Raw genomic sequence first — 21,967 nt, 5'->3', positions numbered from 1 at the left:
ATCGCAGCCGGTTAGTCGCGAGGCTACGTGGCCCGCGCCCGGGTGACGGATGGCGGACTGATCGCGGACCAAAAGCGACCTTGTGCTTGCCCAGAGACGCAAGTGGATTCAGGGGATGGGCTCCCTGTTTCTGGCGAGCCAGGACTGACTCATGACATCCTTGTATCCCGCACGTCGGTCCGGCCAAGAGCCTGCGATCAAGTGACTCGGAGGTGCAAGGGAGGCGGCCTGGAGTCACCTCCAATAAATAAGCTCCACATGTCCACTCCGGGAGAATGCAAGGTTCTCCCAAAAACTCATGGGACCAAAATTTGCGACCCATTTATGGATCTTATCCGTCTTTTCTTCGAAGTTGCTAGTTAAACTTTCTCGATTTAGTTCTCCTAACGTTAGCAGTTAAACTCTTAGTTTCGTTGCATTTTTCTATTAAACATTATGTGTTTTTTATTCTGCTATGGAGATATTCAAGAGAAACAAGTTCCGGGTACTTCAACTTGATTTATCTCGCATGATGATGAATAGGTCGTCTGCTCGCAGTGAACTTTGCTTGCGGGTAATTCTAATCAAGCGCTTCGTCGTTTATCACTAATCGCAATGAAATCCGTCTAGCTACCGTGATCTGTTACCTAGGCCAGCTGTCATTCAACTAATTTATTCATTCATTCATTCAATCACTAGTTCAATTATTTGTCCATCTAATCATTAAGCTATTCAATCATTTTTCCAACCATAATCTATTCAGTCATTCGTTTGTACATCCATTCAATCAACCACCCACTCATTCAATTATTCATCTGTCTACTACAACATTCATTCATTCTTCAATTCATTCACCTATACTTTCATTCAGTTATCCAAGCAGTTAATCAACCAACCATTTAGTCATTCAATCCTCCAGTCATTCAATCTACCATTCAACCATTCATTTACTCATTCAATCACCAGTACATTCATTCTCATCGCTAATTCAATCATTTGTTACGTTATCGTTTTGAAAGAAACATCGTTTTGAAACAATAATGTGACCTCTCAAAAATGGACGAGTAAATATTAATAAACATTATGAAGTAGAATACTGATCACGTAAAAAGATGAAAGTGTTGTGTTGGGCTGAAATGGAGAGATTTGCTACAAAAAAAAAGTAGATTTCATCTACAGTGGCATGTGAACGGTATTCATTCTCCGAAAAAACCCCATAACGAGTATTTACAACCAAGAGTTCTCTGATACTTACTGACGACGATGCGTATATTTACGTTTGAAAACGCGTGAGCAAGGCGCACTTTTGTTTGATAGACGTACTGAGCTAAAGATAGTAAAGCAAAATCAATTGATCAACCTATTGGTGATCCCATCTATAACAGTCATCACAAGCAACTGAGAATAAAAGTTTACCTCAGCAGAGTTAGGTTTAGAATAACATTTACAGACCAAAATATTTCCGTAACTTGTTATCCGCAATTTCCCTCCCCTCTGTGAAGAAATGAAACATAGATTAAAGGCATCACCCCACGAATCTGAAGTGGTACGGATTTCAGGTGGAGTATTCGTATACGGCATAGTAGATTATGGAGAGGGGGTGATTCCGTCCATTTCTTCCTAATTGCCGTAAAAAACGGCCCAGAAGATGCGCACGTGCACAAGGCTTCCGCGCTCCAATCGAACTCCTTGTAGAAAATAGCGCGCCAGAATGCTCGAATCCGTATCCTCCAGGCCGTTTTTTTTACGGCAATTAGGAAGAAATGGACAGAATCACTGCCCTCTATATAATCTACGATCAACCATTTAGTCATTTCTCCAGTCATTCAATCTACTATTCAACCATTCATTTACTCATTCAATTACCAGTACATTCATTCTCATCGCTAATTCAATTATTTGTTACGTTATCGTTTTGAAAGAAACATTGTTTTAAAACAATGATATGAAATAAACTAAAATAACAGCAGTAATAAACAATAACAAACTATACAAATATTCCATCTAAATTCCGTACCACCTCTGGCTCGTGGGGTGATTCCTTCTCTTTTAAAATTCATAGTGAATAGCAGTATTTTAAGTTCATATACTTCTACCTGCTCCTAGCCATCTACGCTATCCTGCAGATAATCCACGTTTCAACTCTCTCTCGGGAACTGGACGATCATTTGAACGAGTTCGACTTCGGTTCAAAATCCTATAGTCTTTTGGACGCGTACGTGTCCTAAAGAATGTCCTGTACGGGGCTATCTGATAAGGTTTTAAATCAGTTACCTTATTCTCGTTAAAATATTTGGCAAATCAGCTCCGAACGAATGGAAAGATTAATTAAATTGAAATTGAATCAATTGTTTTTCACTTTAAATCCACACCAAGCCCTTTTAGACAATTGATATTTTAGCTTTGAAGAAAAAGAAAATTTGTGATTTAAAATGTCATGCAGCTCCCATTCTTCCAATAACAATGTAAAAGCCTAATTGACTCAGCGCTAGTAACGCCATCTGCCTTCAGACACAATTCTAATGCACCTCTTCAAAAGTACAGATGGAAATTGATCTTTCGCGAGCGAATATGACTTAAAACATAGGCTTGAGCACTAAATCGCTACAACAGAATAAATTCTTTTTACTTGATTATTTATATACCAGTCTGATCGTCCGGTTAAAGCCAAACTTTATACGTTCTGTGGTGTTCGCTACGCTCGCCTTCACTCATCAATAAAAATTAGTCGTAGAAGCATTTTCTGTAAAATTAGAACTGAAGTGATTTTACTGCTCTACGACGCCGCCGCACCAATTCGACGCCGTCCCTCTCCCTTTTTGGGATTTCGTGACACTAAGACAAACATACACGAACATACATACACATACATACACACATGCACACGGACTAAGCCTGTCATTACATACCAGTATGAATGTCCGGCTGAAACCGCACAACGGACTTCTTGTGGTGCGCGCTTTGTCCCTCTTCACTAATCAATCGAAATTATTGTAAGGACATATTCCAGAAAAAAATTAAATCTGCACTTTTTCTAAAAACTCTTCTTTCGTTCTTTTTTTTTACCAGAAATTTAAGGAAATTTATGAAATGATCATGAATTAAAGTGGTGATTTTAACCTCTGACACGATGGTCAGATTTCTTCACGAGGTCCTTCAATAACAAATTTTGACGCTCTTCGTGTCCCACGTGGAAGAAGAAAGTGAGCGGCTCTGGCTCGGAACAAATGGAAAAATTACCGGCGCCCGCTCAACCACTTTGAAGAACAACGGAAGTCAAGGTGATCAAGGTAACTTACCGTAGTGAGGTAGGGATTTATAGTGTGAATAACTCCCGTTATTTCTATCACAAGACAAGAACTGAAGATAATTCCGCAGCAGAGCTTGAAAGTATTCCGTCCGATTGACATATTCGGTCATCGCACAAATACATAGTGCAGCCTTTTACAACTCTTTTATTTTTTGATGCTGAGGTTCAAAAAAGACTATTTCTACTTTAAAATGTGTCGCGGAACATTAGAATAAATCTACCTCTCCTAATTTGGGATCTCTTCTAATTTGAAAACTAATCTATTTGATTAATAACAGTACTATCCTATTTTTCTCTACGAATTTCTGAGATTTTCCAAAAAAAAATTCAACTATGGAGATCGTATTATTGTTGCGATATCCTAACATCTGGCTAAGAAACGAGGAAAAGATAAAAAGACGACAAACATTGATTGAAAGCTGTGCGTGGGCAAAAATCAACAATTAAATTTTTCAAGCGGAAGAATCTGCCCGCCCATATCGAAGGAATAATATAAAAAGGAGTAATGAGATTTTCAACGAGAGAAAAGAATCGGCATCTCTCGCCTTTTTTTATCTTTCCTTCATCTCTTCATTTCTTTCTTTTATTCATTCTGAACATTTGCCGCAATCATCTCATTTTCTTGTTCATCCTGAAGAGAAATATTTCCATCCATTGCCGCTGTTCTGCTTTTATGGGTATCACTAATAAATCAAATTTAAAATACTTGCCGGCCCCATCCTGGTAAACCATTTGTGAAATATTAACCTTCTTATGGCCGCTGTTCTGTAGTCAGATTTTCAATAAGCGATTCGTTACTGTGATTTGCAGATGCTTAGAGCAAATGAATAATATAAGAAAGAATAATCACCGCTAACAATCACTTTTACGCTCTTCTCGCTCAACATTTATATTAAATCAGAAAATATTTGAAATTCTTGAAATTTCACAAAATAGTCTGAATAACTTAAGTTTAATTCTTCGAAAAAATGCATAGAACTTTGAAAAATCTAAAGTGGACATGTGTTTTTCGATAAATAAAAACACAAAATACAGTAGCCTATGTCCTGCATGCGAGTCACACAATTTTTTAAGTGTTAAAGGCATCACTCCACGAATCTGAGGTGGTACGGATTTCAGGTGGAGTATTCGTATACGGGGTAGTAGATTATGGAGAGGGGGGTGATTCCGTGCATTTCTTCCTAATTCCCGTAAAAAACAGCCCGGAAGGTACGGCTTCGAGCGTTCTGGCGCACTATTTTCCACAAGGAGTTTGGTTGGAGCGCGCCAGCCTTGTGCACTCGCCGTATCTTCCGGGCCGTTTTCTACGGCAATTAGGAAGAAATGGACGGAATCATCCCCCTCTCCATAATCTACTCTCCCGTACACGAATACTCCACCTGAAATCCGTACCACCTCAGATTCATGGGGTGATGCTTTTAGCCAAGGAGAGATAGAATGGTGATGTTAAAGAGATGGAACAAGAAGAATGATGTATTCAAGGATAAACACTAGAAATCAGTAAGAACCATTAGAAATTTATTTCAGTTGTAAAACGTTGTTTTGTGTTTCTTCGTCGCCTTAATTTGATCAGATATATTACGCTGTAACCATCCACAGTACGACCTTTAACGGAAAAACAATGGGAAAAATATTTAATCATTTATATCTATCTCCTTCTTTTTAAACATTCCTGCTATCTCTCTTTTTTCCAGAGAAGAATTTAATCATATACATATTTGCTGACATATGTAAGCGTAATATCACACACAGCAGCTCTGATATTACGTAGATTACTAGTTATTACTGTAATTCGTCATACAAAACAGTCACCAACAAAACAGTATCAAAGCAATTGCAATCGTTATGTAATTCTATGTTCAGTTTTTACCATCCTTTACTTATAAGGATGATTGCAGTTCTTTTTTATGATCACACAAAAGTTAAACTTCTACAAAAGAAAATGATGGAGGATTCACTCGGAAGAACTCAAAAAGGAAAAAGAAGCCATGAGGGATAGATTTGTCGAATATCGTATTTAACATTTAATTTTAACGCTTTCTGTATGTTATTGTATGTAAACCGTATGAAAAAATGCTACATTTTAGCAAGAAATAAAAAGTTCCTCTTGATTTAAATAATTCAATTCTTTTTTTATCTTCATCTATCATTACTTCTCCACTATTTTTTGTCCTTAGATTCAATTTACGTATCCATGCAAATAAATAAATAACTAAAAATGGTACCCTATTCCCATTTGAATAAATAAGATGTTATTTTTTGGACTCATAGATTTAATCCATTACAAAACAGTCTTGTTGCACTATTCTTCTTAAAGGTATAGATCGAATCAAGCAAAGATCTTTGAACTCCAAAACCATTTAATGAAATATGCGATTTTTTTTTCCACTCATACACGAATACAACGATGTTTTTCTACAAAAAATTTCACCTGTTGTCACTTTTCAATGACCATCTCATTTAATCATGTCTGGAGTTATTCTGCTTATGCTTCAACGAGCAGGTAACACATTTAAAACGACGACGTAGATGATATTCAGAATATTTTGTGAACTAAAAGTTAATCATATGATCATATCATTCGAAAATCACAAATAACGTGCTCCTTTTTCACGAAAACAGCTCCCTGCTTACCTCGTTGTCGCCCTTTTTACAAATATTGCCCTTACGCTAATCTAATTACTTTTGTATTCCACTAATTAGGAGCTATAAGACAAATTAATGTAATCATGAAATATTTTGAAAGTCATAACAATGAGCTCTCTTTCTACGAAATCACATCTCCGACCAGGTAATTATCAGATAATCACCCAATTATCTCTTATCTGATAATGTTGTCCTTACTAGCCTAACTACATACTCTCGCATTCTACGAACGAAGAGTCCATAGAGAGTCATTACAGAAAGATCGCTACTTTAATTAAGAAGGTGGGATCGCGATCAAAGATGTGTTTAATAAATATTTAATAAAAGACGACAACGCAGATGGCCTTAAATCGTACTTAAATACACCGCTAATGTGAACCTTAAAGGAATCACCCGCCCCCCCCACCCCTCCCCCACCCGAATCTGAGGTGGTACGAATTTCAGGTGGAGTATTCGTATACGGGATCGTAGATTATGAAGAGGAGGGTGATTCCATACTTTTCTTCCTAATTCCCGTAAAAATGGTCCGGAAGATGCTGCACAACGCGTGCACAACGCCGGGGCGCTCCAATCGAACTCCCTGTAGAAAATAGCGCGCCGGAACGCCCGAAGCCGTATCTTCCGGGCTGTTTTTTACGGGAATTAGGAAGAAATGCACGGAATCACCCCCCTCTCCATAATCTACGATCCCGTATACGAATATTCCGTACCTGATATCCGTACCACCTCAGATTCGTGGGCTGATGCCTTTAAATTTCATTCACATATAAATCATAACTTAAACTCGTAACTTAACATTTTATTCAGCCCAGCTTTATTCTTTTTTCCTCTTCATTAACAACGTCTGTACAGGAACAACACAATGGGGTTCTTCCTGCATTTTTTTTTGTTTTTTATTCTACTAACCGTTATGATTTTTAAAACAACACTTTGTACAGAAATTAGAATAATAATCAGAAGCATCATGTGCAAGCAATGATGCTTTATTAAACAACTTTTCAGTTCCTGTTCGATGTTTTCATCAGTGACTAGTATTCTATTCATGCAAGTATGAAAAACGCTAGTATTTGTTGAATTCTGGTAAAAACAGTTAAGCGGACAAAATTAACGGGAACTTATTTATGAAGATTTGATTTATGGATAGTGTACACAACTTCTACTAATAAGCATATTTCCACAATAAACATCCGCTGTATTTATATATTTACGCTTGTGTATATGCGTGGCTTCTTTTCAATACCTATACACCAGTTTATAGTCTTCCGCATTATGTTTATGTTTAATTTTTGTTTTTTTCTAAGTTTTTGATCTTCCGAAGTTTTGCATACGTGTGCATTTAAAGGCATCACTCCATGAATCTGACGTGGTGCGGATTTCAGGTGGAGTATTCGTATACGGGATCGTAGGTTATAGAGGGAGGAGTGATCCCGTTTATTTCTTCCTAATTGCCGTAAAAAAACCATTTGTTTGTGAAAACCATTTGTTTCTTTCTAATTGCCGTGAAAAAACGGCCCGGCCATTTTTTCACGGCAATTAGAAAGAAATGGACAAAATCACCCCCCTCTCCATAATATACTATCGCGTATAAGAATACTCCTCCTGAAATCCATACCACCTCAGATTCGTGGGGTGATGCCTTTAACGAATATCCCAATTAAGAAACAAGAAAGAAAAGGCACTTGAAAATACACGAGAAAAAGAAGAGAAGATCCTCCCAGCTCACACTTCTACAGTAGTTTCTTCTTATTGTGAGGCAAATTTGAGGAAGAAAAAAGATGAGGAGCTCCGTTTTATGCTATTGCTTCCTTTACAGCTGAAAACCTCCTTTCTGTTCTGTCGCCCATGTTCCTTTTCCCTTCCTTTACTAGCTTCTTGAATCTTTTCGTCAATTTATTATGTCTGTACTGTTTATTTATTTACTTATTTATATACCTGCACTTGCGGTGCATTGGTGAAAGGTTCCTACAACATCTGCACGTTTTGTAATTCAACACTGTCATGCACCAACTAATTCTCTCATTCCTTCGGAATCGTTAAATTGGAGTCAATGTCCATGAAATCCCGAAAGACGACTGCACTGTTTGAGTTATGCGCTGACTCCTTATGGTCATTGTATGGGCCGCATAAGAGTCCATGAAAACTCCGATAAAAACACACTAATCTAATGATAATTTCATTTAGTATACGCCAAGCATCCCAAATCTTCAAAGATATCCTATTGAACTCTTCGACCAAAACAAAGGATGTCGAGGAGTTGCACACTCGTGGGGTATCTCATATTAAAATGCATATGACCTTTTTGAAATTGGATTTTTGGTGTTTCGAGGTACTCCGATATTCAACCAATGTTACCTGATGATTTCATTCTTATGAAAGTCCCAAAAATGAAAATTGATGGAATTTTGTAGCGTTAAGAAATGGGTGAACTGAAGATGAGCGTGGAAGTCTCATTATTAGGTGATTATACTTATTTGCATGTAATATTTGATGATTGGATGATATGAATAAGTCATCACATGCAGTGAGCCTCTAGAGATTTTTTAGATGAGTAAGATTGCCGTTGTTGTTCTAATTTAATTGTAAATAAATCAGCAGTTATTTATTTTTTCATGTTATACCAACGAGGTTTAAGTGAAACTTTATTATTGGTCTGACGTTTCGACAAACTCGTCTTTATGAAAACTCTGAAAATGGTTTGAATTTTTGTCATTCATTACAGAGATCACAGGGGATTAGGCTTGAGGCTACATGATGGCGCCCCTAGTGGCTAATAGACCAGAAGTCGCAATCGCAGACCAGAAGCGACTTTGTGCCTGTCCCGAGAGGCATCAGGTATACTAAAGGGACTAACTCCCTCTTTCTGGTGTGCCAGGATCGAAATCAGATCAGAATCTGCAACCAACCGATTGAAAGGTGCAACTAAGGCGGTTTGTATTCGCTCCCAACCCAAGTAAGCTCTACTTGTCCACTCTGGAAAGACATAACGTTCTCCCGAAACTCATGGGATTAGAATCCTCTAATCTGATCATGAGTTTTTTATATGCAAAACACAGTAGTAAAAAAGAATCCCCTAACACAAGAAGAAAGCATTGTAGGTTAGCGCCAGGCAGGACGGGATTGCAGGAATCACCTAGGCTATTAAAACGGAAAAGGATTATGGTGACGATCTGCACTTACAATGGTCGTACGCTTGCGTCGAAAACGGTCGTTGAAGATGGTTGAAATCACGACTATAGGTCCATTTCCAATTAACAAATTTCTTCTAGTTGAATCCTTCATATGCTTTATCCAAGCTAATCCTTTATATAGGTAGAAATATACGTAGAGCTCATTTTTTGTAGGATACTTACCAGTACGTAAGAATTGTTTTTGTAGCTCCTATATTTGCACCATACTGCATTTGAAAAAAATCCATGTGACGAAACAAACGAGAAAATAACTGCTGATTTATTTACAATTGAATTAGAACAACAACGGGAATCTTACTCAGTTTAAAAAGCTCTAGAGGCTCAATGCGTATGACTAATTCATATCGTCCAATCATCACATTTTACATGCTAAATAACTATAATCATCTCATTATGAGACTTCCACTTTCATCTTTGGTTTATCCGTTCCTTAAGGCCATAATCTCCCATCAATGTTCATTTTTGAGAATTTCGTAAGAATGAAATCATCGGGTAACGTTGGTTAAATATCAGTGTGCCTCGAAATCCAGAAAATCCAATTTTTTAAAAGTTCATATGCATTTTAGTATGAGATACCCCACGATTGTGCAACTCTTTGACATCTTTTATTTTATACGATCAGTAGGATATTTTTGAAACTACTCAAAACCCAATAAACTCGAAAATCAAGCTTTAGTGAGAGCTCATATGTCATCATAGCGTTACACTGTATTGGAATAGCAGTAGACTTTTCCCTAATCCCTACCCCCTTTTTCCCCTTATCCTGAAATGCTGCCAAAAAAGATCTCTTCATCGCTTATTAACATTCTCACATTCTAAGACTAGTCCTTAGTCATTAATCTGAACCCGATCTCCTCTATCCGAAATTGGCACGATGTCTTAAGGACCATACACTTCAGAAATACTGAATATAAAAAATATAAGTGAAATTTAAAAATTGGAATTAATACATACGAATACGAAGCTCATATTTATGTTGAGAAGGCGTTTGTTTTCAAGAGGGGTTCATTCGGCTTTATTTTTTCTTCGTATTTCTTCTCTTATAATCCATTTCCTGACAAGAAATCAATTTTTAATTTCTTCCTATGCTTAAGGTAGCGTTGAAAAAGGTCATTAAAAGATAAAGGATAAAGTGTCTGGCGTTAACCAATCCGCTTGGGAATCGCCCCCACGTTCGCTTCAATTCAGGATCGTTTGAGGCTTACAAATCTGTAACTGGCCTAAACAATGACTCGCGGGGGCTGGCCGATGTGTCAATTCAGTGTTTTTATCCTCCCAGACAAGTTTGGTACCAATTTGTCGACCCCGGAGGGATGATAGGCTTGGCGAGCACTAAGGAGGGTGTAGCGTAGTCGGTTAGAGGTTCCACTGACTGTAGAATCGATCGGAGGTTCGAATCCGGCTCAGTGCTCACCAAGAAAAATCATTAGTGGAATATTTCAACCGTCCACTCTCTTGATTCGGGAAAAAAAATGCTCTCCAGTCTATATTCTCAAAAATAAATTTAAAAATATCATGTGATACACAAATGTATAGAAAAGAAATATAAACATGACAAAATTGTCTGATGCAAAAAAAAAACTATGAAAACCATGTTTTTCTCTCATATTCTCCGATTACGAGTACTAACGTTATACTTACGTACGATCTTCGACTAGATTACCTGATTATGTACTTATTCAGTTAGCTAAAGAATTATCTAATGATTTATCTTGGTAATGGGTAGTTCCGTCTAGCAACATCAAAAGTTTCCTCAACCACTGCCACCTTCCATTCTCGCTTTTCTCATCCTGTTCATATACATATACGGTCTTCAATCAGAGATCGATAGAACCTCATTTTAAAATATTAATAAGATGTCATAGTAAGTTTCATAGTAATAAATATCATAGGTAAATAAAACAGAACAGTTTTCTGTAAAGAAACGGAAATTTTGACCGCGGCGGTTGCCTTTTTTCGAAAGTCACAAAGATCTTCGCAATCTCATTCCTCTCTAGGCTAATTATCGACCTTTAAAATCACCATATTATCATATCCAATCAGAATGCATACAATTAACATTAACATCTATGATCCTTCTCTTATACAGGGTCAATCAGTAAATGCTGCCAATAGAACGTCTGGTAGCTATATCTGTTGCTACAATCAACACTGATAAAAAAAAATAGCACTGATCAAAGCGTTCTTCACTGGCCTCCACATATATGTGCTCTACCACAAACCTTAATTCACTTAACTTATCGGTGGGTGTAGCGCAGTTGGTAAGTGATTCGGCTGTGACTGCTAAGTCGGTGGTTCGAAACCGCATTAGACTAGCCAAAGATAATGACTCATCAGGAAGGAAAGACTTGTCCGTCAAGACAGAAACACACTTACCTGCTATATCTGCTGGTTCTGGCCATAGATGTGATAGTCGGAGCCGGTGTTCCGACTATGACATCTATGGCCCTTCACTTTTGGACGGTTAGCGAAGGGACCCCTTCACTTGAACTGAACCCCATGAGCTAGACCCCCTTCACCTGAAAAGAATCCGTCGCCTCACTATCACACCTATGGTTCTGGCCTGCTATTTTGTAAGCCATATTTTCGTTCATAAACCTCTAAAGACTCCGAATTGATTAGAAGCGCTTTGGCGCAACTTAGAGGCACTGATTAACATCAGGCACTTTATCCATCATTTCATTCGCTTACTCGTGGATTAGATTAGGTTGTTAATTCGGATGACCTCATAGGACTTCAAAGCACTCATTTCAGATTTGAACACTTTGTCCACTCACAGCACTACCACAGCAGTCATGACTACGGTCACAAATTGGATCGTATATCTGTGCGAAAGTGAGTTTTCAGACTACTTTTTAATATATTGTACCAACCTAGACAATGATTAGAAAGAAATTAACATAAACTCGAAAAGTGTGGATAATTTAGAAGAAAAAAATCATTCTTACAGGTTTTCTTATAATAATTGTGAACACCCCTTTGATTCTTACTATTCTTCTACGGAAAAATAATCGTAATCGTCGAGAGTTTTTAATTATTACTGGCATGGTATTAGGCGATACACTATACGCCTTAGGATTTTTCTTGTCTATTACGAGACGTCTCGAAAACTTGTCATCCGGTAAGTTTCACATTATCTCACCATATAGTACACGTATAAACTTCTTTTAAACATCTTTTAGGTGATAGTTTGGTGACAAGGTCCGAATGTATGGCTCAAATCCCAACGATTGCAGTATTTTTGGGCACATCCCTAATCGGCCAGATGAACACCGTAGTTGCTATTGATAGATTTCTTGCCACAGTATTCCCTATTTGGTATTTTAAAACTACCATACGTTATCCTATAACAATACTTTCAAGTGCGTACAGCTGTTCTATCAGAAACAAATACTTAAAGGGCAAATTTATTCTCGTTTTAGTTGCATATGGATTCTCAATTATTACGTTAGTGCTTAACTGGATACTTGTTCTTAGCGATGAACATGAAAAATTAGCGTTGATCAGTATTCAGTGCAACTTTGCTGACTCGACATTTCCCGGATTCAGGTGAAAACTGGTTCGGTATACTTATTATTCTGCTATCATCTCCCGATTTCAGAAACCTACTCGTCTACTATCGATGGCTCTGCATTATTATTGCTTCTTTACTATACATTATGATCGCACTCTTCATACGAAAGGTATTATTAAAGCGGTGTTAGCATCAATTTTTCAGGGCATTAACATTATTAACTCAACTTAGCGAAAAAGAGTCCATATCTTTTTTGAAAGAAAAGTGGGGACCGATACGAAGCCCATTTCAGTTGTCTTGCTATGGACGGAATCTCGACATCTCATCAACTTCACACTACTCTCAAAATTATAAAAGGATGAGGAGGCTGGCGTTAATCAATCCACTTGGGATGCCCGTCCACGTTCACTTCAATTCAGAATCGTTTGAAGTTTAGGAACGTGTAACTGGCCTATACAGTGACTTGCGGCGACTAGTCGATGCGTCGAGTCAGTGTTTTTATCCTTCCGGACAAGTCTAGTAACAATTTATCGACCCCGGAGGGATGAAAGGCTTGGTGAGCACTACGGCGAATCCGAACCTCCGATCGATCATATGAACAGTGGAAGCTTCTACCGACTGGGCTACACTCTCGAAACTGCCACCTCGATCATTTTGACTCCCGTTATTCTTCGAAGTGGTCGAGCGGGTGCCAGTAATCCTTCCATCTGCCCGATCGTGTGCCAGAATCGCCCAATGTTTCTCCTTTTGCGTGAGACACGAAGAGCATCGAATCTACCTCTCGAGGACTTTGTAAAGGAGTCTGACCATCGGGTCAGAGGTCTTCTTGTGCTGCGTTTAAAGGCATCACTCCACGAATCTGAGATGGTACGGATTTCAGGTGGAGTATTCGTATACGGGACTATGGAGAGGAGGGTAATTCCGTCCATTTCTTCCTAATTGCCGTAAAAAACGGCCGGCGTTCTGGCGCAATATTTTCTACAGGAAGTTCGACTGGAGCGCGCCAGCCTTGTGCGGCGCTGCATCTTCTGGGCCGTTTTTTACGGCAATTAGGAAGAAATGGACGGAATCACCCCCTTTCCGTAGTCTCCCATCCCGTATACAAATACTCCACCTGAAATCTGCACCACCTCAGATTCGTGGGGTGATGCCTTTAATAGACTCTCGCTCGCTCACGACTATGGTCCAACTGCTGTCGTTAAAGCGCATCTCGTGTTCGGAAAACCTTATTTTACTTCCTCTAGATCCATATGGAGAGTTTCGACTTCTTTTTCTTCGTAGCTTGATGTTATAAGCTGCGAAGATTGTCAAAGCTGGCGTTGGACCACATCTTCTCAATCTTCGATTCGGGTGGTAAGTTTTTAATGAGTCAATGTTCTTCGCCATACTCTTGTTGACAAGGACGTCAACTCCTCTACTGTCGCATGTTTCTAAGAACGATTCTTCTCCAGTTTCATACACGGCGTTCAGTGGATGTCGTCGTCTCGTTTCGGTAAGTCCGATGACGACGTACTTAAACTAAGCTTGCACTAGCTAGCTGGCTTGCATCATCGAACACAAGCTTCTGGTCGGAACGACCTGCGCGTTACAAGGATCTTATCAGTCAGTCCTGGAACAGCAGAAACAGGAAGTCCATACCCTGAAACCACCTGCATCTCTGGGCGGGCCACAAGGTCGCTTGTGGTCCGCGATTAGTCCTCTATCCGCCACCCGGGGACGCGCCACGTAGCCTCGCAACTAACTTCCGTCAGTCCGATGACGAGTGGCCGAAGTTAGTCGCGAGGCTGTGATACCTCTAGTGAGGGAGATCTGTGATCTCAAGACTATATTTAGAAAAATTACTCGTTTACCTCAAAAAGTATTCTCTCATTTGAGCCACTGTTAACAGAACTTCCGCATGGCTAATAATACCTCTAGGGTTCCTTAACTCGTTTCCGCAACCACGCCTGCAGGTGGGCTCGGCCACAACAATGTCACTGAAAACCGACTATGTTCCAAATAAAACTGCTAAATCATTTTTATAGCTAGTCATTCAGATTTTATAGATTAGGGTGTTAAGTTTAAAAAAAATAGTAAACTATTACTTTCAGAGGTTCAAAGCCGTTTCACGTACACTTGCGCCACAAATGAACAAAATACATAGCAGGAAACTGATGCGAAGTAACATTACTATGGGTGAGTTATCCTGAAGAAAACTGGTTTCATACTGTACAATTTCTTATAGATTTCATTTATTCAGCGTCTGTTTAAAAATTCAAAGTTACTCAATATATATATATATATATATATATCATAAGCAAACAAAATATTATGGTTATCTTTGTAACAATAAAAACCGAGTAATCCGAGTAATTTCAGGATTAACGACTCTCAGCGCCTTCTTCCTCTTACTAATCCCCGACGTTTTCGCTGAATTTAATTTACCTAATAGTAGTAGTGGTACGAAATTATTCTTGTATTCGCTAATGTTGAACAAGGTACGTTTGTTACTTTCTTTATTTTTAAACACCTCAACCAACAATCTTTACACTTAGATGTTTTTCTATTCTTAAAATGTCCACAGTAAAGATCATTTAAAGCAAACACATATTTTCCGGGTGTAAATACGTCTTAGCGAACATTTGACTCTAACTACTTTCTTTGAAAAAATAGCTCATAGGCACTGCAATGGGATTTATTACGAGACAAGAATGAAGAAAATTTTTGGCGTAAATAACAGCTATAGAATGGGGGATTGCATATGACACACAACTTGGCAACATTGATTCTGATTCATTCAGCGCTTTTCCTACCAATTGAACAAAGAAAACACCAAATTCTTCTATGTTCTCTAAAAAAAATTATTACGTATCATGGAAATCTCATCTTACAGATGAAGATCTTCTCTTCGATGATAAGATTTGGGATTATCACGAGAAATAAAAGTATAAGTAACAGAACCTTATGGCAGCGCCATCGCTAATAGTAAGATTAGTTCAATCCCTTCCTTCAACTATACCCAAACAACAAGCTGAAATCTAAACAATCGTTTGAGAAATGAGGTCTGTAATCTACCTGATCCTATCCAACTCCAACATCATCTGAATGCTGACACATCACATCCTCAGACTACTTACGGAAACTATGTTTAATTCCTCAATTTTTGCAGACAATGGTCAACTTATTAATATTCGTTGTACGACATCGAGAACTGCGTGGTGTGTTCATCGCAGGAGGATCATCAGAACACAGTTAGAAGCAAATTAGCGAAATGCCAAGTGTTTTCTTATGTAAATATGAGTACTCGAATTCACAAATAAACATTAATATCGCATGCAATCATCATCACCAAAGGAAACTAATAAAAGACAAAACTCTCCTCCTATACTGGTACCGAAGATTACAACATTCAAAGTGTGGACGCGATTGAGAACTAGTTCCGGTCATAAGTCGTCGGACTACACTGTCATTATATTCCCAGAGGGAAGTGAGTGAAAACATAAAATCCAATATCACTGAGTATAAAGCGTTGTGAGAAAAAAGATGTGAGGATCTGGACACTATGCACGTTTGCCTCCTTTGTTCGCTCTCAGTAAGAATTCGTTCTGTATTACGCAAATCTACACTATTTATAGAAGAACAAACAGGTGAGAACAAAATAAGAAATCGCCCTGTTCTAAGACTTCAGATCTAGGCTAAAAGTGTCACGAAATCTCTATAGTTGGTCAAAGCGACATGAAGCACGGACAGCTGTGCTCAAAGCGGTGTGGTGGAGACAGCGGCTGGAATCGAGGTGGGACCATGGCGAACAACAGAGATGGTTGGCGGAAGGGAGGATCCTTAAACGATCCCAACCGCTACGCTCTACCGTGCCGCTTCGGACCAGCGGCTTGTGCAACTGTCCGTACTTCATGTCGTTTTTGCCCAACTTAACTACTTTTTACACGTCCTCACATCTATGTACCCGCACTGAAGCTACCGATTCTGAAACGAAAGGCAAACTTAATTCCCCTTCATCACCATGTGCTCAATATTTCATTGTTTCATTATTTTTCATCTCATTATTTTCATTTGTTTCTATTTTTGTTATTTACAACTCAAACTATAGCTGTTGTGCAAGTATAAGTTCATGTCAGTACAAAAACTTCTTCAAGCGGATCACGAACCTAACCCTATTCCTAACAGATTGATTCGCTTTTTATTAACACATCATAACAATGATGAATGTTAAAGGCATCACACACCGAATCTGAGGTGGTGCAGATTTCAGGTGGAGTTTTCGTATACAGGATGGGAGACTACGGAGAGGGGGGTGATTCCGTCCATTTCTTCCTAATTGCCGTAAAAAACGGCCCAGAAGATAGGGCTTCATTCGTTTTGGCGCACCATTTTGTACATGAGGTTCGATTGGAGCGCACCAGTCTTGTGCAGCGCCGCATCTTCCGGGCCGTTTTTTACGGCAATTAGGAAGAAATGGACGGAATCACCCCCCTCTCCGTAGTCTCCCATCCCGTATACGAATACTCCACCTGAAATCTGCACCACCTCAGATTCGTGGGGTGATGCCTTTAATAGAATAGGCAGGATTTATGCTTCTGTCAATTGAAATATTAAGTGATCTTCACAACCTTAATGGTGAATATTTTTGTGTTTGAAGATGATACCTGTGATTCTTGACAACTTGTATTAGGTTGTTACATAAATCCCTTCAATTTCTTTGAATGACGATCTGTTGTGAATATTTTTTTTTTTAATTAACAGGCCTATATTTCAAAAATTATGCTCCTTCCACATTTATTTAGCACTCGGCGCCAACGCTCGGACAACTTGCCGATTCCCTTTGAGAAGAACTGGAGATAGAGCAAGAAGAAGTCACAGTGAACCACTCTGATCCGGGTCCTGAATCTATTTCCACCTAGATGACTGAAGCGTCGGAGAGAGCGAGGCCCGAACTAAAGCAACCTCGGGCTATCACATATTACTTTGGTTATTATCAGCCAGTCATAGCTGTTCAGCACTGCATGGGTGAATGGGACTGCGTTTTTCGTTGCTGTCATGCGTTGTCGTGGCACTTCTTTGAATGTAGGTTGGAGGACGAGACACTCATACTAGTCGGGGAACGGTAAAGAGGGCGTGTTTTGTCCAGATATTACCTTCAGGAAGTCTAGAGATATTATCAGATGATCTCTTTCTTCCAAGTGGTCAGAGATACAGAAAATCTCTGTCTAGAAAAGAAGGCTTCGAAAAACCTTGGGACTTACAGGATAATAATCCTCTTCTCCGCTTCTTTTGGAAGCTGGAATATCCTATGTTTTTAACGAAAACTTCGAAAAAAAAAAACAATTTGAAGCTATTATATGCATCTTCCTCCCATATTTCACGTTAGGATTTCTTCTGCTTCTACTACGGTTACAAATTTGAGATCGCCTCGCATCACAAAATTCAAGTGGATTTGTCTGATTCTCCAAAACAACCCAATAGCTCATGAATTATACCTTATCCGCATATCACTAGCAAGCAGAGTCAACTATTTAGCTAGGAACGAAGGTGAATTTCTTCAGGATACGTACCATCGTTAATGGTTCTGCCGAGACACAATCTGGGGATGTTCAAAAACCCACTTGCACCCTCTTTGTACGCACCTATTGCTTCCTCCTTGCAGGGTGCATAAATCACTGAATCTTGAATGTCTTTGAATTGCTACGATGCTGAAACTTGCCGATGATGTTAGCTGAAGTAGAGATGGAAAATAACCTTGAGGTGTCAACTCAGAAATAATTCTATGAAACCAGATTCTATTATACACATGAAAGAGGCTTATTCCGCTTCAATTTGAGGAAATACAAGAACTATAGTAGTATTATTAATGCTCCTAAAACTTTTCTGAAGACGGTAGAGCTATTAAAGAAAAAATGAGCTAAACTATCACTGGCCCAAAAGTGGGATCGATTTGATATGCTATTAACTAGTGAAGCGGTCAACAACATAGAAAAAATCATTTACGACATCTAATTTTATCCATCTAATACAACTTCGACACATCTAGAAGCCAGTCATTGATCATTGGCGAAGTCAGCTGGATTTTTCCTCCCCACTTCGTGATTTCTCTTCTTTGCCCAATCGTAAAGAAGATACGCGCCAATGGTTTGAGGTAGGAAGTAGTACCATTGATCCCATATGTACGTTTTGAACACCTGAGAGAGGAAAACGTAGTAGATCCAAATAAATGGAAAGCAAGTGGAAAAAAATCGGAGAGAAAAAAGATAACGGTTTCAAAAGCAACTCGATTCTGAAGTTTTATCCCCTCATAAACAAGTTCTTAAGAAAAAGTATTCTGAACACTCTCAACTCAATCAACTCAACACCATACTTGATACATCAAAATTACCAGAGAAATTCTTTAACCAAAAGTAAACAAAGATTTGTTTCACCATATCAACTTCCACCTAAACTGCTAACAGAAGGAGGTAAAGTCAGCAAAAAAAAGGCACTGTACCTCGCTGTTAAGCTTCTACTAACCTTAACAAAAGCTTGGTCCAAGAATCCTTTGAACGCTTTCTGCTCATTAGGAGCTAAAGCAAATCGGTATTCGCCGTACATCTGAAAATTAAAACTCACTACATCACAAATCTCAATCTCAAGTACTTTCCAAACATGCTATTCAACTAACTTTGCCGAGCATTCCGAAATGTTTGCCCATGCTAACTGCCGAAACGCGCATGTTGACGAGACCTACAGCGGATACAATATACAAAGAGGGTAGAAGTCAAGTAATACTAATTCAAATATTTCGGGTTCAAAACCGTTCACATAATCTCACGATCTCATCAATCTACAAATCTTTATTCTATAATAGCTATAGAAATCAATGATCTAGAACTTGTCCACATCATTTGCAATTTGAGACTACTTGCTCCCAGTGAATCGATCGAAACGCTCTAGATTCACGAATTCCGGATCGTTCTTCTGTGTCTCCAACTCGGTCTCTCGTGAACGCTTCCATTCAAAACCAAAGCCTGGTGTTGGTGCTTCCAGACCAAAATTCGCATTAGGACCTTTGTTGACTTGTATGGCTTCTTCACGACTGCAAAGAAACAGGAATTGGAATATTTCTAAAAATTATCTTTTTCGTTTCAAAAAAAGCATCATGGGTAAAAATGCGAGAAACACAGCATGTTTGCCTCCGTTATATGACTACTAATTACTTCTTTTTCATTTGCTAATCTCAGACTTCCGCCTTATTCGAGTTTTTTCAAAAATAACCAAGGGAAGAAGAAGATTTACCCACAATTTATAGTATTAATGTCAATAACTTCACAACTGATTTCTATAAACCTTCCGTGGAACATTTACAAACAAACCCATTTAACGTACAAACAAGCGCTGTTGTAGGAAAGTTCCTACAAACCGACGAGTAAAAGCAATAAAAGGTGGAATGATAAGAAAAGTAGGTAAAGTGTTGTAGAGAGATAAGTGAAAACAGAGATTTCTAGGTAAAAGTTAATCTTTTCTTCAAAAAAGTAATGTTTCGTAGCGGCTTCAATTTGAGTTGATCTATGTAACTTGCTGGTATTTCCCTTGGGGAAAAGGCCAGTAAATACTTATTTTATGCTGAACCTAGTCAACTACTCTGCATTTTATCATATCACTCACAAACAAAAAGAGTATTACAGAAACCAGATGAGGTTATCATATCACATGTTTTGCTCTCAAAAAAAGCTCCCGAAACAGTGAGGTGAAATATGATGGCGATAATGACAGAGAAAAGACTAAAAATAAAAGAAAAGCTGAAGGAAACACATTTACGTTAGTGCATCTCCTGCATATGTCCCATAGTGCACACCTTGAGCGTTTGCTGCGTACAGCGCATTCGGTGGTAGAACCTCACGGCGACCATCTCTGGAGGTAATAAATTAGTAAGCATCGGAACCACTAACATCACTGTTTCCTAGAATCATTATTGCTCCAGAGAAATCTATAAAAAGACATCCAAATAAAAAGAAATTGATGAAAAAAGAACCAAAACATAGTCATTATAACAGATTTAGCCTATTTTTTAATGAATGTTGAGGGTTTAAGAGTACAGTAAGGTTATAGATCAAATAGCGCCATAAGGTTCCATCATAACGGGAAACGAATTCAACCTGACGATGTAAATGCGATGTGTATACTCTAAAGATCATTTATTGTAAGAGCGCAATTCTTTCAACAGGCTTCATTATAAGATAAAAAACTTAATATACGCAAAAAAAGACCGAATAGGAAACTAATATTGCACAAGGCTGATCTGATCATTCTCAAATTATTTGAAAGAAATTAGTCTTTGTAACATATATAAGAGATAAAAACTAATAACTATATATAATATGTGCAACAGATAACAACTAATAAATGATAACAGTTGAATGAACTACGAATAACCTAAGAGTTATTCATACCTTGTAAAGTAGTAGTTCTCAGCCAACTTGTGATGAACACCTCCCGGCAAAGCCGGATGCTCAGCTGAACCTGGCCGAGCCGACTGCGTTTTGGGAAAACGCAAAGGATTATGATACGCAGCCTAAACGCTAAAGTTGCATAAATTCGATTGTGGTAAGGATATATATATATATATATATATATAAAGATTGATATATAAGATAATAGATCATTTCCATTGAAAAAAAGCAGGAAAAAATCGTGCAGCAAACCTTTCCCTCAGGTGTAGGAATTCCCGGTGGTGGAGTGACGGGAAGCCTGTCGACAGCTAGCAATTTGTTCCGAATCCATGACCAAAATGGAGTCTGTGTACGATTTTGCACCGTTGCAGCCGCGATCTTGCGGCCGCTCATCACCTCTGCTATTATGTATACCTTGAGAAAAAAAAAAAACGAAACAGAAGAAGAATAAAGCGAAACGTAGCAGTTATAACGTTAAGATAGAAGTTGGTAGTTCAGTGATAGAAGATCAGCATAAAAATTGAGGAACTTGTCAGTAAAAAAAGAACGAAAAGCTAATCCACCCACTTAAGAAATCGATTGTGCCGAAAAAATTCAAACAAGTAAGGGAGGCCAATCAGAGGGTAAAGTGGGGTTGGGGGACCACTCAGTGGCGCCTTTATTTCCCGAAGCTCTAACTTACTTTTTTCTTTTAAGAACTTAACTTTACATGTCATAGATCCTCTAAAACTAATGCTTAGGACTTAGAGCCCCGAATGATTTCATTACTTACTTCGAGAAATAAGGGCGCCACTGAGTGCCCCCCCAAACGACACTTTACCCCAATTAGATTAGATTATTGCGTTTTTGAAAACGAAGCATTTCAAGTGAAGCAGGACTGGTAAATTACTCGAGTGGGAACATTGAGTGCCAG

General features: G+C 38.6%; 2 protein-coding genes across 5 annotated transcripts; one reads left to right on the top strand and one right to left on the bottom strand.

The window, feature by feature from the left end:
- Window positions 1–11,918: 11,918 nt before the first annotated feature.
- Window positions 11,919–15,872, top strand: RB195_007440 (uncharacterized protein; the record flags this gene model as incomplete). 2 transcript variants are annotated; one of them, XM_064181065.1, is made up of 8 exons in its annotated part: window positions 11,919–11,958; window positions 12,074–12,244; window positions 12,306–12,485; window positions 12,546–12,672; window positions 12,725–12,806; window positions 14,728–14,812; window positions 14,996–15,114; window positions 15,786–15,872. In XM_064181065.1, the coding sequence occupies 8 exons, from the start codon at window positions 11,919–11,921 to the stop codon at window positions 15,870–15,872; spliced, it is 891 nt and encodes a 296-aa protein (XP_064037884.1). The 2 variants fall into 2 exon arrangements, with proteins under 2 accessions (XP_064037884.1, XP_064037885.1); XM_064181064.1 differs by lacking the exons at window positions 11,919–11,958; window positions 14,996–15,114; window positions 15,786–15,872 and adding an exon at window positions 14,877–14,887 and having other exon boundaries at window positions 12,169–12,244.
- Window positions 15,873–18,669: 2,797 nt separating this feature from the next.
- On the bottom strand, window positions 18,670–21,447 carry RB195_007439 (uncharacterized protein; the record flags this gene model as incomplete). Of its 3 annotated transcripts, XM_013452108.2 has the most annotated exons (7): window positions 18,670–18,810; window positions 19,136–19,216; window positions 19,287–19,348; window positions 19,552–19,700; window positions 20,423–20,515; window positions 21,055–21,176; window positions 21,307–21,447. In XM_013452108.2, 7 exons carry the CDS (start codon window positions 21,445–21,447, stop codon window positions 18,670–18,672), a joined length of 789 nt encoding a protein of 262 aa, XP_013307562.1. The 3 variants fall into 3 exon arrangements, with proteins under 3 accessions (XP_013307562.1, XP_064037883.1, XP_064037882.1); XM_064181062.1 differs by lacking the exons at window positions 18,670–18,810; window positions 19,136–19,216; window positions 19,287–19,348 and having other exon boundaries at window positions 19,523–19,700; XM_064181063.1 differs by lacking the exons at window positions 19,552–19,700; window positions 20,423–20,515; window positions 21,055–21,176; window positions 21,307–21,447 and having other exon boundaries at window positions 19,287–19,337.
- Window positions 21,448–21,967: the final 520 nt, after the last annotated feature.

The sequence above is a fragment of the Necator americanus genome, chromosome I, assembly GCF_031761385.1.
Source record: "Necator americanus strain Aroian chromosome I, whole genome shotgun sequence".
In the NCBI taxonomy this organism is placed as follows: domain Eukaryota; kingdom Metazoa; phylum Nematoda; class Chromadorea; order Rhabditida; family Ancylostomatidae; genus Necator; species Necator americanus.
The sequence above is the reverse complement of the archived record's forward strand: the minus strand, read 5'-3'. Positions and strand labels throughout refer to the sequence as shown.